Consider the following 18964-nt stretch of genomic DNA (forward strand, 5'->3'; position numbering starts at 1 on the left):
TGCGAGGGACCCATGCTGCAGTAGCCACCAGCCCCGGGGCAAGAGCTGAGAGACTCGTCCCGGCCCGGCCGCTCCTCGCGAGTCTCTGAGGGATGGAGAGAGGCGGGGTGAAGGAGGGAGGGAGGGATGAGGCGGTGGAAGCCCTCTCCCCGGGCTGGTTGAGGGGTGGGAATGAAGGGAGGCAGCTCCTGAGGAGGGGAGGAGAAGAAGAGGCAGAGAGGGGATGTTGTTAAACAGTTTCTTACCGTAAGAGGGAGTTGGGACCCAGATCTTTCCAGTTAATCACACAACAAACTTAGATCATCGCAATAAAAAGCTCGGCTCACTCTGCCTCCTCGAGTGACCGACGGTGCACGGGGTCCCTCCGAGGAGCCATCTCCCCTTCTCCTCCCCGCCAGCCGCCGGGGGTCCGCCAGCACCATGCGGGCCACCCACCTCCTGCCAGCCTTGCTGCTCCACCAGCTGCTGCTGCTGCCCACCGCCATCCCCGCGGCAGGTCAGTTCTTCTATCACTTCCCTAGCGACCCCCGTCCGCCTCGCAGCCGCAGCACGTCCCCTCTCCCCCGCTCCGCCGCGGCAGGGAGGGTGCTGGGGCGGCGCGCCGGGCGCAGCCCGCAGGTCGCAGCCCGCAGGTCGCAGGTGGGGCTGGCAGCGCCTCACCCTGCGTGGCCGGGCGGGGAGGCAGCGCCCGCGGAGCCGAGCGCGGCGCGGCGCGGCGCAGCGAGCGGAGGTCGGGACGAGCCGCGTTCCGGCCGCGCTGCCCCGCGGGAAGCGAGCCCGGCCCGGCCCGGCCCGGCCCGACCCGGCCCGGCCCGGCCCGGCACGGCACGGCACGGCACGGCACGGCGGAGGGGCCGCCGCTCCCCTCTCACCGCCCGCACCGCGCTGTGAGGGGCGCGGGGCTTGCCCGGCACGGGCAGCCCTGGAAACCGGGAGAGAGGGGAAGGAAATCTCATCGTTGCCCAGTGGTGCTGCCGGCCGTTATCAGGACGCGACCGTGTATCCTTAATTTCTAGTGGTAGAATAAAGGTTAAATAACAGAAGTTGACAAGGAATACCCAAAAGCACGGGATAGTGCGCTGCTGAACGGGAATGTCCTTGCTGAAGTTCAACAGCGTGAACATGCTATTTCCAGACTGAAATACTTGTAATTTCATTAGATGTTCCCGCTGAAATCCGGGAGATGGAAGGGGGGGCAAGGGACAAACAATAAGTAATCAAGCGCTGGATGCTCTTTAGCTGAATTTCTTTCCTGAAGTGTCCCCCCTGGACTGGTTATCTGAAGAGCCAACTCTGTGCTTTCTATTGGCCCTCTGGGAAGACGTTTAAGGAAAAAAGTTTGTAAAGGTTTCTACAAACCTTTCCTTCCTTCCGGCAACATTGTTAGGGTCAGACCTTTGCACAGACAGAAACAAAGGACAGGCACAATTCAGGGAAAGAATCTGCCAGGAGCGGGCAAAGCAAGGGCAAGGAACTGTGGCAGCTGGGTTCTGGAGCAATATCTGAGGACCATCAGGCAGATTATGGCAAGGAATGCTTCCAAGATGTAACTATATTTTCTAGTTAAAAAAAAAAAAAAAAAAAAGGGATTTCAAAGTGGAATATTTTGTGATCTGAGTGGGCAAATCAAAAACAGACTGGCAGCATCACGTGCAGTAAAACCTGTTGTTTTCCCCCTGCAAGCAAGAGTGTGGTTCTGTAGGATGCTGAACAATCTCATTAGAGCTTCTGTGCTCACTGAGTCTGCTCACTGAGGATATTGTTTTCACAGGCATTCTTAAGCAGGTGACACAGAGATACAAACACTATGATGCTATACTTTTCTGAACTTCTTTTCCATAGACATTGGAATTTCCATTTTTTGGACATGCAGCTTCTATGAAAAGTGATAACTAGAGATGGTTAGGAATTTTCTGAGGAAATGTTTTGTGTTTCTTTTACTAGAAAATGCTGATGCATAGAAACTTTTCACAAAAATAATTCCTGTTAAAGAGAAACTTTCTTTGATTTGTCTCCCTCAAATCAAATGACAGAGAAATATGCCACAGGAGACATTGACAATAGCAACTTGCTGTTGAGAAACCCTCACCTATGACAGAAGCTCATCAACTGTTAGAAAAAAAAGGCAAAACAAACACTGCAGGCACACTCACACACACTTTATTCCATGGGCCAAAGGTATACAGACAGTCTGTAGCCAAGCTCATAAGAAGGTAAGTCATGATTTGCTCTCCTGGTAAGTCAGGGTGCTTTTCTTGAGTGAGAGAAAGTCCTTGTTGTCCGTGACTGTAGGCTCTTAGTGCTTGTCTGTAGTTTACCAACTTCAATGAATGTTGGATCTGTCTAATATTTTGAGAGGGAGAGTGAGAAACGCCTCCTGTACTGCCTGCATCAGTAGGGGCTGATGAGTAGGGTTGTGCCTTAACCAATGGGCTCTCCAGTTTAGGAGTGAATGCTTCACCTTGATGAGGAGAAAAATTACATTTCTGAAACTTCAGAGTTTTTCAGAGTAGGACTTGTTTTCTGATCAGCTCTCATGGTGACAGTTTCTTAATAACCCTGCCTTTCTTAATTTTGCTCCCCCATCTTCCTTAATATGAATTAATCCTGTTGTTTGGCTCATTGGCAAGAAAGATGACTTTTATCACTTGCTGCTATTTTGTTGACCTTGTTTTTAAAAATACATCATCTTCAACAAAAGTGTCTGTATACACTGTAGGCAAGGGGAAGTTGTGCTGCTTCTTTTTGAAAATACAAATTCCTGGATTATTCCTGAAAATTGCTTTGTAAACATACATCTCTTTTTACTGGGATATTTTTAAGAAAGATTAGGACTTGCCTACATATTATTTTCTGATATGAAAAACAAGCTAAATGATGAAAAGATAATTAAAACTTGAGAAGTCTTTTGTTAATGCATGTCCATACATCTAGTGCTGTTCTGTCAAATGTGATTTCAAATGTACATAATGATGAAAGTAAATTCTTCTGTGAATGAATATTCTAGGTTTGTAATCCCATGCCCTAAATTCTGTGCGAAGACAATGTCCTGTGTAACAGAAGTTGCTGACTAATACTCTTGGGTTTTATTAAGGGGTAAAGAAAAGGGAGGGTGAAGAAAACACAAAAAATTTAAATGTCAGCAAGCTGTCTACGCTATCACTTTCTGAGTTTCTTTTTAATATATAAAAGATAAGACAGTGATTGATGAAAGATAAATGTGCATGGTTCCTATAGACTGCTTGCGTAGTCATTATCAATATCCTATAAGTTTCTGTCACTTGCACAAAGAAATTAGTCTGTAGCTAGTAACTTCATCAAGGAGTTTTCTTTCTTGTTCAAATATTCTTATTATTCAGTATACTTGGGAAGTAGCTCTTTAATAATGTTCATCTAGTGATGAACATTTTAGTGAAAGTAAAAATGACTCTTTAATCAAAGTAACAGGTAGATTGGCATGTTGCAGAAGAGTGAATGTTAAAGATTCATTTAAATTAAAGATACATTTTTGTGTGAGGGCTGTCAGCGAAGTGTGTTTATTTAAATTTATTTAAAGCACATTCTGTAGTTTGGATGATCTGAAGAAGTTGCTAATCAAGATGAGGGAGTTGGTCTTAGTTCCTATATATAATTATCACTTTAAGAAAAATAAAATCAAATCCCATAGCCATAATCAATTTTTGAATGTTGTGTATTCCTGTGGTCTGCATGGCTAAGTATATTTTTAAAAATTAATGTGATTTATATTTTCCCATCCCAGCTGCAGATAATCATTATACTATATACTGTCAACAAAGTGAAATGATACTGTGCCAGTTGGAAGAGTGTATTCCTTCTGTTTAATGGAATCCTTTTGGTACTCAGTGCCAGGGGCTGCTTGTTTTGCTCATATGTAATACAGCACTTACCCTGCTTAACAGATTTTCTGTTTCTATTAATGCCATTTTCATAAGCAACATAGCAGGAGAATATAGAGTTGAAAGACATGAGATTAAAATGTTGCATAAAACTCTGGAAAATTGACCACTGAAGTCAAGGAAAGGAAAGCCTCTTATTGGAGGAGCTCATCTGTCATTATTGTAATACTTCAACTGGGGCCAGGGTTGGAAGTGAAATGTGCAGTCTCCCTCAGAGAGCAGAATATCTCCCTTCTGGATCTTTTTGCTAAACATTAGTTTGCCACTTAAGCATTTCAAACTTTTCCAAGGAGGTTTGAAACCAGGATAACTGGGCCCCTTTTTGAGTAAAAGTGTGATGTGGAGAAATAAAGCATTGTCCTGAATGGTTTACAATTACTTGTACTGGATGAGTGTTGGAATTTCACTTTCTCCCCATCTGCATTGAGGTGGGGTGGAATGGCAGAGACTGGAAGGCATCACAGAGGTGAGAGTGGATTGACCATGAAGGTGAGAAAGGATTGATCTCCATGTTCACTTGGGAAGCAAGGATAGTAGGACAACTGCCATAATGCAAGCAAGCTCTGAACCTTGCTGTGGGAAAAGTATGGCAGCTAAAAAGAACTGGGAAGAAGGGGTGAGGGCATCCTTGCTGTTACCCCATCTTTTCCTGTAGGTTTTTGTGTCAGTGCCCCAGAGGGTTGTACAGCTGTTTCTGAATGTGGTTAGTACCTACATGCAAAGCAGCATTGTAGTGAAACAGAATTGGGAGCATGCTCCAGATTAGTCAAATGTGTTGGCAAAATCTAGCTGTAGTTTTCAGTGGCTTGTGGGCCTCCACCCATGTGCTGTCTGATGAGCCCAGCCGTGCCTGGCAGTCCTCGGTGCTGCTGGCCCAGCTGGGGACTGGCTGCTCCCTCTGTCCCCCCTCAGCTCCAGCTTTTCCTATGACTTGCTGCCTTGGCCAGCAGCACTATTTTTATGCATACAACATGCAGCAAGGCCCTCATCACTCCTCACAGGGGCTGTTTTGCTGCCCTCAGCCATCTGCCATTCTTTGTTTTGCCCAATCCCTGTCCTTCCTACTTGTGCTTTTCTCCTTACCCCTTGCTGCATGCCCGGAATTCCGGCTGGCTTTGACAGCGTCACAAAGGAAGGGCACAACATGCTAGGTGCCTTGAAGGAGACACCAAGTGCTTGTAAAATTGTGGAACTCAATGGGAAATGGAGGGAGTTTAATACTTGTACACAATGAATAAGAAGACAAATCTTACAAGGGAAAATCCTCTCAGTAATTTAGCCAGAGGTTACATACAGTAAGTCAGAGTACAAACTGCAGCACATTTTTTTCTGCCAGTGGGTCCCAGCATCCTGCTGAGCAGATAACCTTTTCTTGGAAGGAAAAGAGCTGTCCATTTGCAGCTACCATCCAATTTTAGAAAATACTATCAGTTTTTAGCATTATCCTTAGCTCCTTGAACTTTCATGTTGACTACAGAAGTGGGTTCCAAAGGCAGGACTTAGCGTAAACACGAAGCTGGGTTCCCAGTTACATGGCAATCTTTGCAGTTGCTAATAAGGACGTGTGGGGGTGTGGTGTCAGTAGTAATGTAAAGCCAAAAAGAAATATTTTTTGCATTTCCTGAATCTGCTCAACAATCAGACTGAGAGCCAATGTAGGAATACGGAAATCATTATCTATTATATATAGATATTTTATGGATAGTTATATATATCTTTCAAACTACTTTCTAAAAATTGTGGTTTTTTTCTCCATGAAGCTCTTGTGCCAAGAAAATAAGTTTCAAAAGTTAAAATATTCACATCATCCTCCAGGTATTTCTGAAAAACTGTTTAGTTTTGACAAGCTAGAGATGCCTCCTTGGACAGCTGGTTTTATTTTGGTGACTTTCCATCTACACAGCTGACTGCAGATTTTATGGGTACGGTTGGTAAACTTCTTTTACGCCAAATTATTGTCTTACATAAATAACCGCATTAAACTTAATCTAGCATTTTAAGCCTATCCAATCTACAAAGTTGTTTTCTTGGGCACAACACACAGATTGTTCCAGTTTCTCATTATGTTGGTCTGCCTTTCTTCCTTTTTATTTCCTTTCCCTCCTCAAATGAGAAGTCATTTGGAAAAGGTGATCACTTTTTTTGCATTCTAGCCAGGAACTGGATATTTCTGATGCTGAAACAGGCAGAAGAAAAAGTCAAAGTAAATGAAAATAAGTTAAAAGTGTTGAGCAATAATTCTTTTTGTCAGAGGACTCTGTTATGACTTAAGAGACAAAATTGCCTTGAATGTATTTATTGAAAAAGTGCTTTCTAATTTTTCACACAGATAACAATACTGTGATGACCCTATTAATGATCTTAGCATCAACATTCATTTTTAACATCCTTTCTTTTATTTCTGTGACCACACTGTAAATCTAAGCATGTTGTATCAAAATGCATTTAGTAACATCTACTTTCACCATCTGGTGAAGATTGGATTTGTTTGTTTTCTCTTCTTTTCTTGATGAAGCCAGTATATATATGTTATCATACTGAGGCGCACACCAGAATACCGTTTACCCTTGATATTATATCCTTTAAAAAGCATTGTTTTGGAAATACTTTATTGAATATAATTAAAGCTATCCCTTCCATCATATTTTATAGACAAGTAAAACACCTCGCTGTATTTGCATACTGATGTCAACCCATACATGATGAGAACTGTTGCTTTTTTTCAAACCTCACTCACTGATTTTTTCTTGTTACGCAAGTTTTGCCAAATGCTATTTTATGCATAGGAACATACTTTGTTTTTAATTTTTGTATTAAATTGTCAATGTTTATACTGAGATAAGCATTTTGCTTTGATATATATGACACTGTGATAATACATTGTTTTGCAGTTTTTGCTTTACACTTTTTTTTCCCATTTAGAAACTTATGAATATAAGTTACCACACATTTTCTTTATCAAGTATGGTGTCCTCTGATAAAATTTTAGATATGTTTATTGTGTTGAATAGTGCTTTCCTAAATTTATTTAATGGGATTTTTAAAATTATTATTATTTTTTTATTAGAGATCTTTCATATGATGGCAGATTTCTGATTTCATAGCCCCAGTGCCCAAGTCTTAAATCACATATTTATTTATTTATTTATTTATTTATTTTTTTCCTTCCTCCTAGCTCATTGGGAAAATCCAGTTTACTTTAACTTGCAGTGATGATTGTTTGCAATCTCATTTCAGCATTCTGACCTGGTTATCAATTATAACACAAATAAGTCAATCTCTAATTAGCCCATCTGTTAACTGCTCAAGGTCAAGTGACTTGATTTCGTTATAAGCACGATGCAAAATATTAACCAGGGATCTAATATGCCAGTTCATACTAAAGAAAACACCTATATCTGTTTTATATTTCTGCAATAATTGTGTCACTTTTATATGACCACTTTTCTTCACTGGAATATACTTTGAATCATCTGCTTCTCTGTGCTTCCTGCGCAGCATGTGGACAATTTCCCTCTTTTAAATATTTCTCTTCATGCCATATTATTTTGTATTTCATTCTCCATTTGGAAGGACTGCAGTTGATTCCTGCAGTTCTCTGACAGCATCTGCTAGTCGAAGGAATTCAGGTATCTTGATTTTCTTGATTTATTTTCCCATAGATTAAGTTTATCTCTGACATCTGACAAACAAAGAACAGTGATCCTTTATATAAGTGTTCATATACTTTTAAAAACCTGGAGTTTTAAGAGATCCCCCACATAGTTGAAAGTTCTGCAAGTTTAAAGAAACAGAAAAGGGAAAAAAAAAAATCAGAAAGCAGCAAGTTTTCATTAATAATCTCAATTTAAACATAAACACTTAATTTAAGTATTTGTCATATTTGTCTGATGTTAAGTTTTGATGGTTTCATTCTGTATAATAAAGTGGGATGCAAAATTCGAAAGAGACAAAAGTATAAGCTTTCTTATATTATCAGGAGAATTCAAGATGTGTTTCTTCAAGAAAGTACTAACTTTTGCACGGAATAGAGTGAAATTTGGAAACACTGGAAGCTGACATGCAGAGTGCATCGTAACTGGTATTTCATAAATGACTTGTAGAGTCTGTAACAAGTCCATAGAAGTAGAGATTTTTCTAGGGGAGGCAGCCAGTATGCTCCAGTTGTGCTGTGTAAGAAAGACCGTAACTTTGGAGTCTAACATCTTTATTAGAAAAAGCTGGAGTGATGGAGAAAGGAGAAAGGGATTACCAATGAAGCAGATAGATTCAGGTAATTTCCTAGTAAAATTTTGCTGTAGATAATGCAAGTAATGTTTTGATCTCATTATAATGAACAAAGGTGATCTTTGACACCCCGTGTGCTATTTTGATGACCGCAACAATAGTGTTGCATTTGCTGTATTGGGCTTTTTACTACTAAATAGATAATGCCAAATCAAATACTTCTTGTGATCAGATTAAGACCTGAGGGTGTAAAATGTGACTTGCTTGGGTGTTTGAACTCTGAATAACCTGAAACTAGATTTATCCTGAATTTCTGCACTCTCATATAGCTCAGTATCAGACCAGTTGTATTCTGCAAGATGTAAGTTTTAATTTGAGATACGGAACATAATCAGGTAGTTTCAGAACTGAGTGATGTAGTGGTTTGGGAGCCCAAAGCCTTTTTTTTGGTGTGGGACACGAGGCCAGAAGGGAAAAATGAAGCTATTTTGCTCTCATTTTTCTGTCAGCTCAGTGATTACAGAATAACTGCAGAGAAAGAGAGATCAAAATACAAACACCTTTGCTGATTCAAACCTGTTTATCTTGTTAATCAAGAAAGTGTCTTTCTATGATATTGCATGCTGTAGCCTCCATGGCTCACAGTTCTCTGTGCTACTTATTCTGTTTTGTATAAATATAATTAAAGTTAAGCAGGCTCTAGAATGCAGGCACTGCAATTACTGGTGAGTTTTCTTACAAAAATGCTGCAGAATGTCAATTTTATTTATCTATGATTTGAGATTATTTGACATGGAGTGGAACTGCTCCAAGAAAAGGTATTGTTGGAAATATTTTCCTCCAGGTGCCCTATAGTTTGAGCAGTCTCAGTCAATGGTTCTTGTCTGAGAAGATTGTACAGAAATCTCCTTTGAAAGTTTAGTAAGGAAACTGAAAGGTGAGTTTTTGTTGCTCCAAGATAAATGTCTTTCCCTGTGATGTACCTTTTTTTCTTAAGCAAATATTTGAAGTCTTTTATGAAAATGGGGAACACCAGTCTGTGGAAATCTCAAATGAGATTATGGAGCACTTGTCCAATGCTGCATCCTACTAGAGCAGATGTATGTATCAGTTCCCTTTTCCTTGGGCACTGCCTGACCTCTTACCTTTTCTCTTCGACTTCATGTTAAGACACAGAAAAAGGCACCACCCTCACCTTTTTGAGGATTTTCTTTTTTAAAGTTGATTGAAGAAATATTTTTAGTTAGTGGTGGATTCTGTTGAAGAAAATTGTTGGTTCACATTTGACTGGATTCCTTTGTGTCTGAATCAACTGCTAATATTTTCAAATTTAAGTGGAATGTCAGACTTCCTTGGTAATGTGATATGAAACTACAGGAAACATCAGAGGACATGGCCCACAAAATGAGCAGAAATCCTGATTAATCAAAGTTTAAAAAATTGAAATGAATGGCAATCAAAAATTAGTTTCATTGTTACAGCGTACTAACTTTTAATGTGGAGCATGCCTAAGGCACTATTTGAGTTAACATTTTATTAATAAAGGCACCTAATTTAACACAAAAATAATATTATTGTTATATATTTTGTTGCTAGAATTGTTAAAGTAGTGCTTTGCATTATTCTGATGTTTTTAACAGTCACACCACAGATGCACTTGGCCCTTTGCCTCTTGGATTATAGGCAAGACATAGAATGTTGCAGTTTGAAAGCTAAACTAAATCAGGCTGTTATGAATTGCTAAATGCAAGATCAAACCCATAATCCTCTTTGGACAACTGCTAGGAAAAGAAGGACGAAAAGAAAAAGCAAAACTCTGTACCATATTGTTCAGGCAGAACAGAATTTCTTGGTTTTTTAAATGATATTCTTGCATGCTGGCTGGTGAGTTTAAGAAGCTGTTATCATTGGGAATTAAGATAATGACACATCAGTAGATGGGAAATGCTAGTAGCAGCAACTGAAAGAAAATAATTTGATATTTCTCTACAGATTCTTACCACTACTTGACATAAAACTCTTGGCTGAGACAACATAAAACTAACAAGTATGTCTTGGAAGTTAATAGCTTGAGAAATACACCACAAAAGCTTTTTAGAAGATTTGTTTTTCTGTGGTTTACTTAAGGGGCAAATGCAATCCTTTTTGAAGCACTTTGGTTCTATCACAGGTACAACAAAAAATAAAGTAACTTCAGTGTAGACACAACCATTTCCAGTAACAGGATGAGGAACCTTAAGAGGAGAACATTATCATAACATTTCTCTAAGCAGTGCTTCGTTTTGGGTGCATGTACACTGCACAAACAGAAGGTTGAAAAGGCTTAAGAGATGATGAGTCCCTAACACAACACCAAAATTATTAGCATTTCATTTTTTTAATCAAAAGCTTCTTCATATAATAATAATTATATTTAAAAGTGGTGGGTGTTTTTTTTTTTGTTTTTTGTTTTGTTTTGTTTTGTTTTGTTTTGTTTTGTTTTGTGTGTGTGTGTGTGTGTGTGTGATTGGGTTTAAAATTGTGAGTTGTTAGATGCTGGGGAGTAGCACAGTTTACTTTCATCAGTTCAAAAAAAAAAAGAAAGAAGAATGGGGTGAAGATTATTTTATAGCGGTTATAGTAGAGACATTCTGCTCCTTTGTTTTCCCTCTTTTTTTAAAAGCTGAAGCTTTGATGAGGTCTAATGTAAATGTCTTTATTACATTTCTAGGTGTCTTAGGGATAACTCACCACTAAGAGGTGTGATTTAGCTGAATCCAGTGGAAATGTGAACTCAGTGATCAGGATGAGAGTTCTGCAAAGGGAACACCTCTAAGCCCTCTTTGGGTTTTCAGTGTGTGGAGCCGTCAGGAACTCCTCCAGAGCCTCAGCTATTGCAATTTCCAGTTATTCTGAGCCTCTGCAGAGTGCACCAAGAAAAACTTTACAGGCCTAAGTGCACTCTGCACGTGCATGAGGACCTGTTCAGAGCACTAGGCTGAGGTTTTATCCATTGGAAAAACTTTGGCAAAATTTAATAAATTGAACCTGAGCATTTGTATTCTATTATTGTTGCAGAGTCTGTAGAGAAAAATGAAAGGACAGCTGTGAATCCAGTTACACGTAAATAAGTTATAGAAAGTACTTTTATCTGCTTTGTAAACTAAGGAGGAATTTATTCACCTAACATTACATGGATAAGCCATCTAATCCAAAAAGATCATCTGGGATCACTGAGTGGAATAGGAGAGGTAGATCCACAGGGCAATTTATTCTCTCTGTGTTACTCATCTGACAGAATAGGGACAGTTATTCTCCAGATGTGCTCAACTGCCTTCACAGGCAATGGGGTTGCCTTCACTGGCAGACTGGTTTTCATGGAATGCAAAGCAAAAATATAAATAAATATTGGAAAAAATCTGGAATTTTCTTGCAGGTATCAAAGACCTTTCCTCTTGCACTTTAGCCAAACACTTCTAGCCAACCTTTCTCCCCCCTCTCCTCTCCTACCTCTACCTCTGGGCCTTTCAATAGAGACATGGAAACAAGATCATTGTGTTCATTTTTGCAGGAATCCTTGCAACACTGTGGACTGTTTCCATGCTATGGCCTCTGTTTGACCTTATAATTTTTTCTGTGAGCTAAGAACTCTAGTTCCGTCAAACTTAAACTGGGCACAACACATTGATACTTCACTGGAGCAGCGAGAGGACAAATGATTATATTGTGTCACTTCCAGAATCCATTTATTTTCACAATTTGTGATAAATATATTGTTTTAAGAACAGGTTTTTGCATTCAGTAAGTGATACTCTTGCATTTGAGTTTTTCATGGAAATATTTCCAAGATCTCAGATAATTATCAGGCATATTTTGGAGGTTCTGAAAAAAAATTTGCAAGGTTGAGAAACTTTCCTTTTACCCTTTTACAGCACTATGCAAGTCATTTTTTGAAATTGGTTTTGCTCTGTTTCCTACAATTTTGGTTTTAAAAATGGAAATCACCATCTAAAATAATCAATTCTTCTGCAGGATATGCTTAGACCTTATTTTTTTTTGAAATTCTCTATGCTTTAGGTACTGAAGATACTATAATTTCTAGAAAATGTTATCCAAGTCTAATGCCATCTTTAGTCTCAGTATTCTTCTTAACAATGTTTCATATGGGTTTTTTTTTTTTGTTTGTTTGTTTTTGCTTCTTTTTTAGAGGGTAAAGGAAAAAAGAGAAATCCTCTTCATGACTTCAAAAAAACAGGAGAGTTGATGCTCATTAAAGTAAACAAAACACTGGAAGTAAAAACGAAGCTGTTAAATACCACAGAGCAATGTGCAAAGAGATGCAGCAGGAACAAGGGCCTTTCCTTCACTTGCAAGTAAGTTATATATATCTTTTGTTTGTTTGTTTGTTTTCCTCTAAGGAAACCTACATATTATGTATAACAGCCTTTGATCAAAGATCTCTCTAATCGTCATCTGTGGTAGCTTGGACCGAGAACAAACTAAAGATTTTTGATTTCAGTGAACTTGCTCTACCTGTCCAGAGAGTGTCAGTCTTTTCTGAGGCTTTATCTGAGTTGTCTGTCTTCTTAGCTTGTCCAATCTGTAATCTTTTCCATAACATAGCTGAAAAAATGTACTCATGTTAAGATGCGGATGACTTGGGCTGTAATGTAGCATTAGGTGAACATTTCTAAGATTTTTATGTCTCTTATAAAATGGTTATTGTCACACATCACAGCTGCAGTATTTCAGCACCACTTTAGGCCATATTCTGTGTTCATTGTTTGCACATTACTCCTGCTGAAATCGACGACAGTCTCACACATGGGGCACAGATACAGGCACTGCTGAAGTTCACGGGCCAAGTACTGTGAATCTGATACGATGGAATCCAACCTGGGCTGTGGATAGCTATCCTTCAGCATCTGCTGTCTCTTAGAAACACATCATGCAGCTGATTCCTTGCCTGCCTTGTACAGATTCTCTATTATTTTTTGGAACAAATCACTATTATTCTTCTGATGTATTAGGCCTATATGATCACCCTGGCCTCTCTTAGTCTAGACCATTTTCAATCAATGAAAGGCCATGAATGCAGAGGGATCTTGGAGAGAGTGGATGACTTCTGTACTGGGGAGTACCGGACTAAATGTGGGCTTGAACTTGAAACATGAAACAGTTTTGACAACTGGTACAAATTGAAGCTAGACAAAATGTGACAAGAAATGTTCTTCCTTGGCAGAGAACGTTCTCAACTGTGATTAAATTTTTCCATAATCCTTTAATTTCATTGTTGCAAGATCTTGTTTGTGTCATTCTGTAGTCTGACTATTTGTAGGTGTAAATAATGAGCAGAGGTGACTTTTTTCAGATAGAACATATTTTCCAGGCACTAATATTTTTCACGTGGTACAAGCCATGTCTTTCCCTATTGGCAGAGCTTCCATTGATGTCATTGCCAGGAGGATCAGGGTGTCTTCAGTACAGCACGACATCCTTGAATTCTGATGAGCAGCAACAAGGAATATTGCAAAATTAAGTATCACAGTATAAAACAAATTCTGAATAACACCAAGCAAACAATTCTGTATTCTAGCATCAGTTTAGGAAAACTTTCTCAAGCCATTTGTAGCTGCTCTGAATGCTATCTTTTGTGTTCTGAAAATAAAATCAAGTTAATATGTGTGTTTAATCTCTTTTATAATAAAATTAATCTAGAATCTCTCAAAATTTTTAAAATATTGTCATGTTTTGTAGATTTTTTTTTTTTTAAACAGTATCTGATGGATATCTTAAGGAGAAATTCCTCCTTTAATGAATCAGTGCAACATAGAGGAGACATGAGGGAGTTTTGAGAGTACAGCTTGGAAAAGCCCTGCTCACAGATAACAGAATGGCAATCTGTCATGCAATTACTTTGCACTGAATATGGAGAAGAATTATGGATCCTGATGACTTACTCCCTGAATTCCTGTTTTCCCTGGCTAAAAGCATGTAGGTGTGAAAAACCTTCTTTAGCAGTAGAGGTGTAGGTGATGAGTTCTTGCCTGTGCTACCACTATGCACAAAATGCATGGGATTTTCTTTTCTGGGGTCTCAGAACATTTTTGTGGTTTCCCTTTTGGCCCCATATGGGTCCTGTTTTAGTGTGAACTGTTCTTTGATGCTACTGTAAGTACACATTTCACATGTGTTCCCTTTTAAAGGATCCAGTGTTTACTAATGTTTCCCTTTTATTCCTAGGATCCCAGTCTTTAACCTCATACCCGCACATGGTTACTACAAGGTGAAATTTGTTGCCAACTAAAATGAAGGCCAATTAGCATTCTGCCTGCTGTGGGAGCATTCTAAAATAAGAAGTAACACAAAATGACATTTTAAATGCTTGTAATATGAGACTTGAAATTCCCTGTGTTTATTGACATTTTCATGGCTTGATTCTTATACTCCATATCCATGCAGCAGCTCTCCATCACTTAGGTCACAGCAGCGATGTTTTATTTTCTGTATGCAAGCTTTATGTAAGAATTAAAAATGGAATTGCTTTGTAACATAATTGTGACAATAGCCCTGGGAGCAACAACATCTGTGTCTGTGCACTATGAGGTACACAAGCAGGAAAAGTGTTTCTTTTTGCCAGAAAGTGGTAAAAAGTAGCAGGTTTCAGGCACCATAGGCTTGTAAAGGTTCAGCTGCTCCTTATTTTCTGGAGTAGGGGGAATTAAGACAACTTTCTATTTCTTCCTTATAAGTTTCTCTATCACTTGCAAGTAAATTTTGAGTATTTTATTGGTTAATCATTAATACTTGCTGGTTTTAACACTACTTGTTGTTGTTGTTGTTGAAGCAAATATATGTCAGTTTTCAGAACAGGTATTTCCTCTATCCCCTTGCTGTCACGCTTGCAGAGATCTTGTTCATTTCCAACTGAGTTACAAGATCCTTATCAAGACTTGTTTCTTTTTCAATATTATTTTCAATATCATTTCAATATTATTCCTAAAATCCTTCATCAAATAACTTAGATTCACTTACACTGTGGTTTTGACTTCATGTATCTCTGTGCCCCTTTTTCTGCCTTCCCTATCAGTTTTATCAAGCTGCTGCTGCTGCTGTTGAACTGTTCTATTTCTTTGTTTCACTACCTTTTGTATTCCATTACTCCTTCTGTTTTCCTGCAGTCATCCTTGCAGTTTTTCCCGTTACTATTCCCAAGGAAAAAAAAAAAAAAAGTCAATATAGTTATTATTTTATTTGCTATACAGGTAACTTTTGCAGGTATATATCCCTTTCTTAGTTGCAATGCTCTCACTGTCTTATTCTTTGTTATCTGCTTGGAATGTCTGTATTTACACAGGAAGGGATTTCAGTATAGACAACAGAATTTCGGTACCTGATAAGAAAATCTACAGACTATCTCAGTACAAAGAGAAACAAACAAACAAAAAAAATTGTTGTGACTGGCAATATCAGTAGAAGAAAGTCCAAGAATTTGCTCAAATATGTTGTTTTTGGAGGTATAAAACCCCTCCAGATTTGGGTCCAAGGAAAGATTGTTACAAGCTTTTATATGCAGAAGTGGTTTAAGCCAAACTGGAAAGAAACCAAAAGGCAACTGAAAGGCAAAAACTGCAAGAATAGTTTGTAAACAGTGCATTCTGCAGTTCCACTTTAGGAGGAGGGAGCGGAAATGAGAATGTAATTGGGAAGGCAGGAAAGGTCAAGGATATTTTTGTGAAGATGGAGTTAGAGGCACTTGGATATGCTCGAATTTGAGAATCAGCCAGAAGAGAACAGAAGGCTGTACAAGGGCAGAGGGATGAAGGTTAGCAGGTTGGAAACATTTGGAGTCAAGAGAGTAGAGAGAGCAGTTGGATGAAAAATCTGTTTGGTGATGGAAACGATAATGAAGAAGATATTTGAAAGAGAGAAGACTGGGGAGATTGGTTAGGATCTTATAGCATTTTTACTGAAGCCAGCAAGATCTCACACAGAAAGCTCATGTGGTGAATTAAATGAAGATCAAGGAGCTTTTTGTTGGAGGATGCAGTGCTGAAGAATATGGCATAGCCAAAGTATGGATGAAGTGTAAGAAATCTGGGTGACTCTCAGATATTATCAAGTAGTGTTAAAATGCCTTCTCAGATCAGAATAAAATATCTCAGAAGGTATGGGATGAGTGACAAAAATGTAGATTTTGTGGTAGGCTGGAGAAAATAATATCAGTTATTTGTTATTTGGTTCAAATGAAAAATTAAGGAAAAAAAACACCTGTGGAGGTGTTGGTTGTTTTTTGGGGTTTTTTTTTTTGTGTTTTTTTTGTTTCTTTTTCTTTTTCTTTTTCTTTTTCTTTTTCTTTTTCTTTTTCTTTTTCTTTTTTTCCCCAGTTTCCTTATTGGAATAATTGTTGCCCCTCCAAGGCCGCAATTGTGTTTTAAAAATCCTTTAATATTTTACCTATAGTTTAAGACTATCCTTTCAAAACTTTTATAGGAGAAAAAGGTCTGCATTTTTAATTTCAAGTATTGAAAGAAAGTGTTTTTATTCTATGTATTTGTTTGTCTTTCTTGCCCTCCCCCATATCTAGTCAATTCAGCACACATTGTACTCACTTCTAGAAAGCAGTTAAAAGTAAGAGAAAAGAAAAGAAAAGTGAGCAAGGATAAACTCTAGGTACACTATCACAGTTTATTTTATTAATAAAAATAGAAATAATCTTGTCTTTAAACAGCTTTTGTTGTTCTAGGAAGTAAACACATTCCTTGTGCTTGAATTTTCCTCAATCCATCAGTGTGAGATGCTTAACTATTTCAGAGGCATATTGAAAGCATAGCAAAGATGATATTCTAGTCTTCATGTTTCTTGTTTTTTGGGTTTTTTTTATTTTTTTTTTTCCCAGAGAGCAGCATAACTGAGGACACAAATGATGTCTCAGTCACATTTATCTAAGTTTTAAAATAAAGATCTTTAATGACAAGGGAACTCTTAGATTAGTGTGAACAACCAAACTGGTATTTAATGTAATGACCACATCAATTTAATTTCTTTGTCTCTTTGCTCTTGTCAGCACAGTTGTGGGTTTAAATAGTAATTTGGACTGTTTCTCTGACTTTCCCAGTAAAAATAAATCTGATGTCATTGCATGCTCCTTGGCAGGCCATGTGTCATTATTATAAACCACACAGAGATTTTTTTCTCATCCAGATTTTCTTTGCAGGGCCTTTGCTTATGACAGAGTTACAAAACGGTGCCATTGGTTATCCTTCAACAGCTTGACAAATGGTGTGAGAAAGAAGCAAGACCATGCGTTTGATCTGTATGAAAAGAAGGGTAACTGATTTATTTACCAATTTTATTTTTCCAGCTAGGGAGGAGGGAAAAAAGAAAAAAAACCCTGAGGTCAGTCAGTGATTTTTTTGGCTGTAGGAACATCCTGGGCATAGATGCTTTTATAGATTTTGAAAGTTGCATCCTACAGTTTTATTTACACATATCCTGAGTTTGAGGACATGCAAATTTGTCTGCATACTTGCTGTTGGTCAGTTTTCCAATCTATGTATTTGCTTACTGTCATACATCCTAATTTCAGTTTTGTACTTCAGGTTACTACTGAGCAGCTCAGTTGCACGTGTTACCATTTATTACCTAATATTGCTCTTATTTACCTCATTAATGACTAGGATACTCAAGTCTTTACACATGGAATTTTGTTCAATTAGATGCATTGGAAACATTTTCAGAATTTTTTGGGGTCAATTAATGATCAATATTTGGAAAAAAAAAAAAAGGCAGGCATGTATGTCAACAAATAAAGAGTATTTTGAAGAATTAAGTATGTAAAGGCTAATAAATATATTATTTTCATGTGGAAACAGATGATGAGCTTTAATTTTTCATATGTTAACTAAATCCCTATTTTTTTAATCTTTTATTTCAATAGATTATGTCAGAAATTGTATCATTGGAAAAGGAGCAGACTATAAAGGAACAGTATCTGTTACCAGAAGTGGTATCCAGTGTCAGGCCTGGAATTCAATGATCCCCCATGAGCACAGGTAAGAGTTCATGAGCAGGGACAATGGGAATAGTACCTAGACAGCTTCCATGTAGCATAAGAATTTATGGGAAAACTAACCTTAAAAAACAAAATCTCTTAGGTATATTCTTGCCTTGCTCCAAGATATGCTGTTCTCCAAATCCCAGAAAATCCTCTTTCTCCAAATAGGTCTCTCTTAATGCCAGCCTGTGTGTCTGTATCTCTTTCTTTCTTGTGTTGCATTTCTTTTCCAGCTGCTTATATCCTTTTGATCTCTTAGCTACTGGCAGAAACAAAACATCTGCATTATTTCAGCCCAGGGTCTGGAAGTTCATCAATGTTTTCTAATCAACTCCCAAGGAATGAACAATTTTGAAAACTACATTATTAGGAAGCAGGGGATATTAGACCACCTATTTGCTTAGTCTATAATATTGTTAGTATATTTTGCATAGTTACTATCAATTCTCTGTTATTTATAAAATACGTTAAACTCTATGGAGCACTTAGGCCAGGCAATAAATCCGTGGAAAGGACTGAAGAGGCTTTTGAGATCCTTCCCTTCAGGATACAAGCAAAAACTGAAGACTGAGGAAGCAAGGACTTATCTTTTCAGACTAGGACCTGGTACAGTGAGAAACTGAGGCCAAACCTACACCTTGAGAGTAAATCTAATTGAACTCTATTGACTAAGGAAAAAGAGAAGAAAACCAAAACCTGAAGCCAGTAAGAGTAATGGTAAAAACAGATTCAGCTCTAACAAATGTTCCCAGAAATGAGTAAAAGAACTACAAAGTACTGGTCT

The 18964-nt window shown here is 38.3% G+C and overlaps 1 protein-coding gene across 3 annotated transcripts in view; it reads left to right on the forward strand.

Moving 5' to 3' along the window:
• Positions 1-397: 397 nt before the first annotated feature.
• HGF (hepatocyte growth factor) overlaps positions 398-18964 on the forward strand; it is a 58137-nt gene continuing 39570 nt past the window's right edge. For all 3 annotated transcript variants that reach the window (XM_040062429.1, XM_040062430.1, XM_040062431.1), the window contains exons 1-4: positions 398-496; positions 12331-12496; positions 17341-17453; positions 18064-18178. In XM_040062429.1, the coding sequence (XP_039918363.1) occupies positions 421-496; positions 12331-12496; positions 17341-17453; positions 18064-18178 (470 nt within the window). In that variant the 5' untranslated portion in view covers positions 398-420. The remainder of the gene's footprint in view (positions 497-12330; positions 12497-17340; positions 17454-18063; positions 18179-18964) is intronic.

Source organism: Hirundo rustica, chromosome 4 (genome assembly GCF_015227805.2).
Source record: "Hirundo rustica isolate bHirRus1 chromosome 4, bHirRus1.pri.v3, whole genome shotgun sequence".
NCBI lineage: Eukaryota > Metazoa > Chordata > Aves > Passeriformes > Hirundinidae > Hirundo > Hirundo rustica.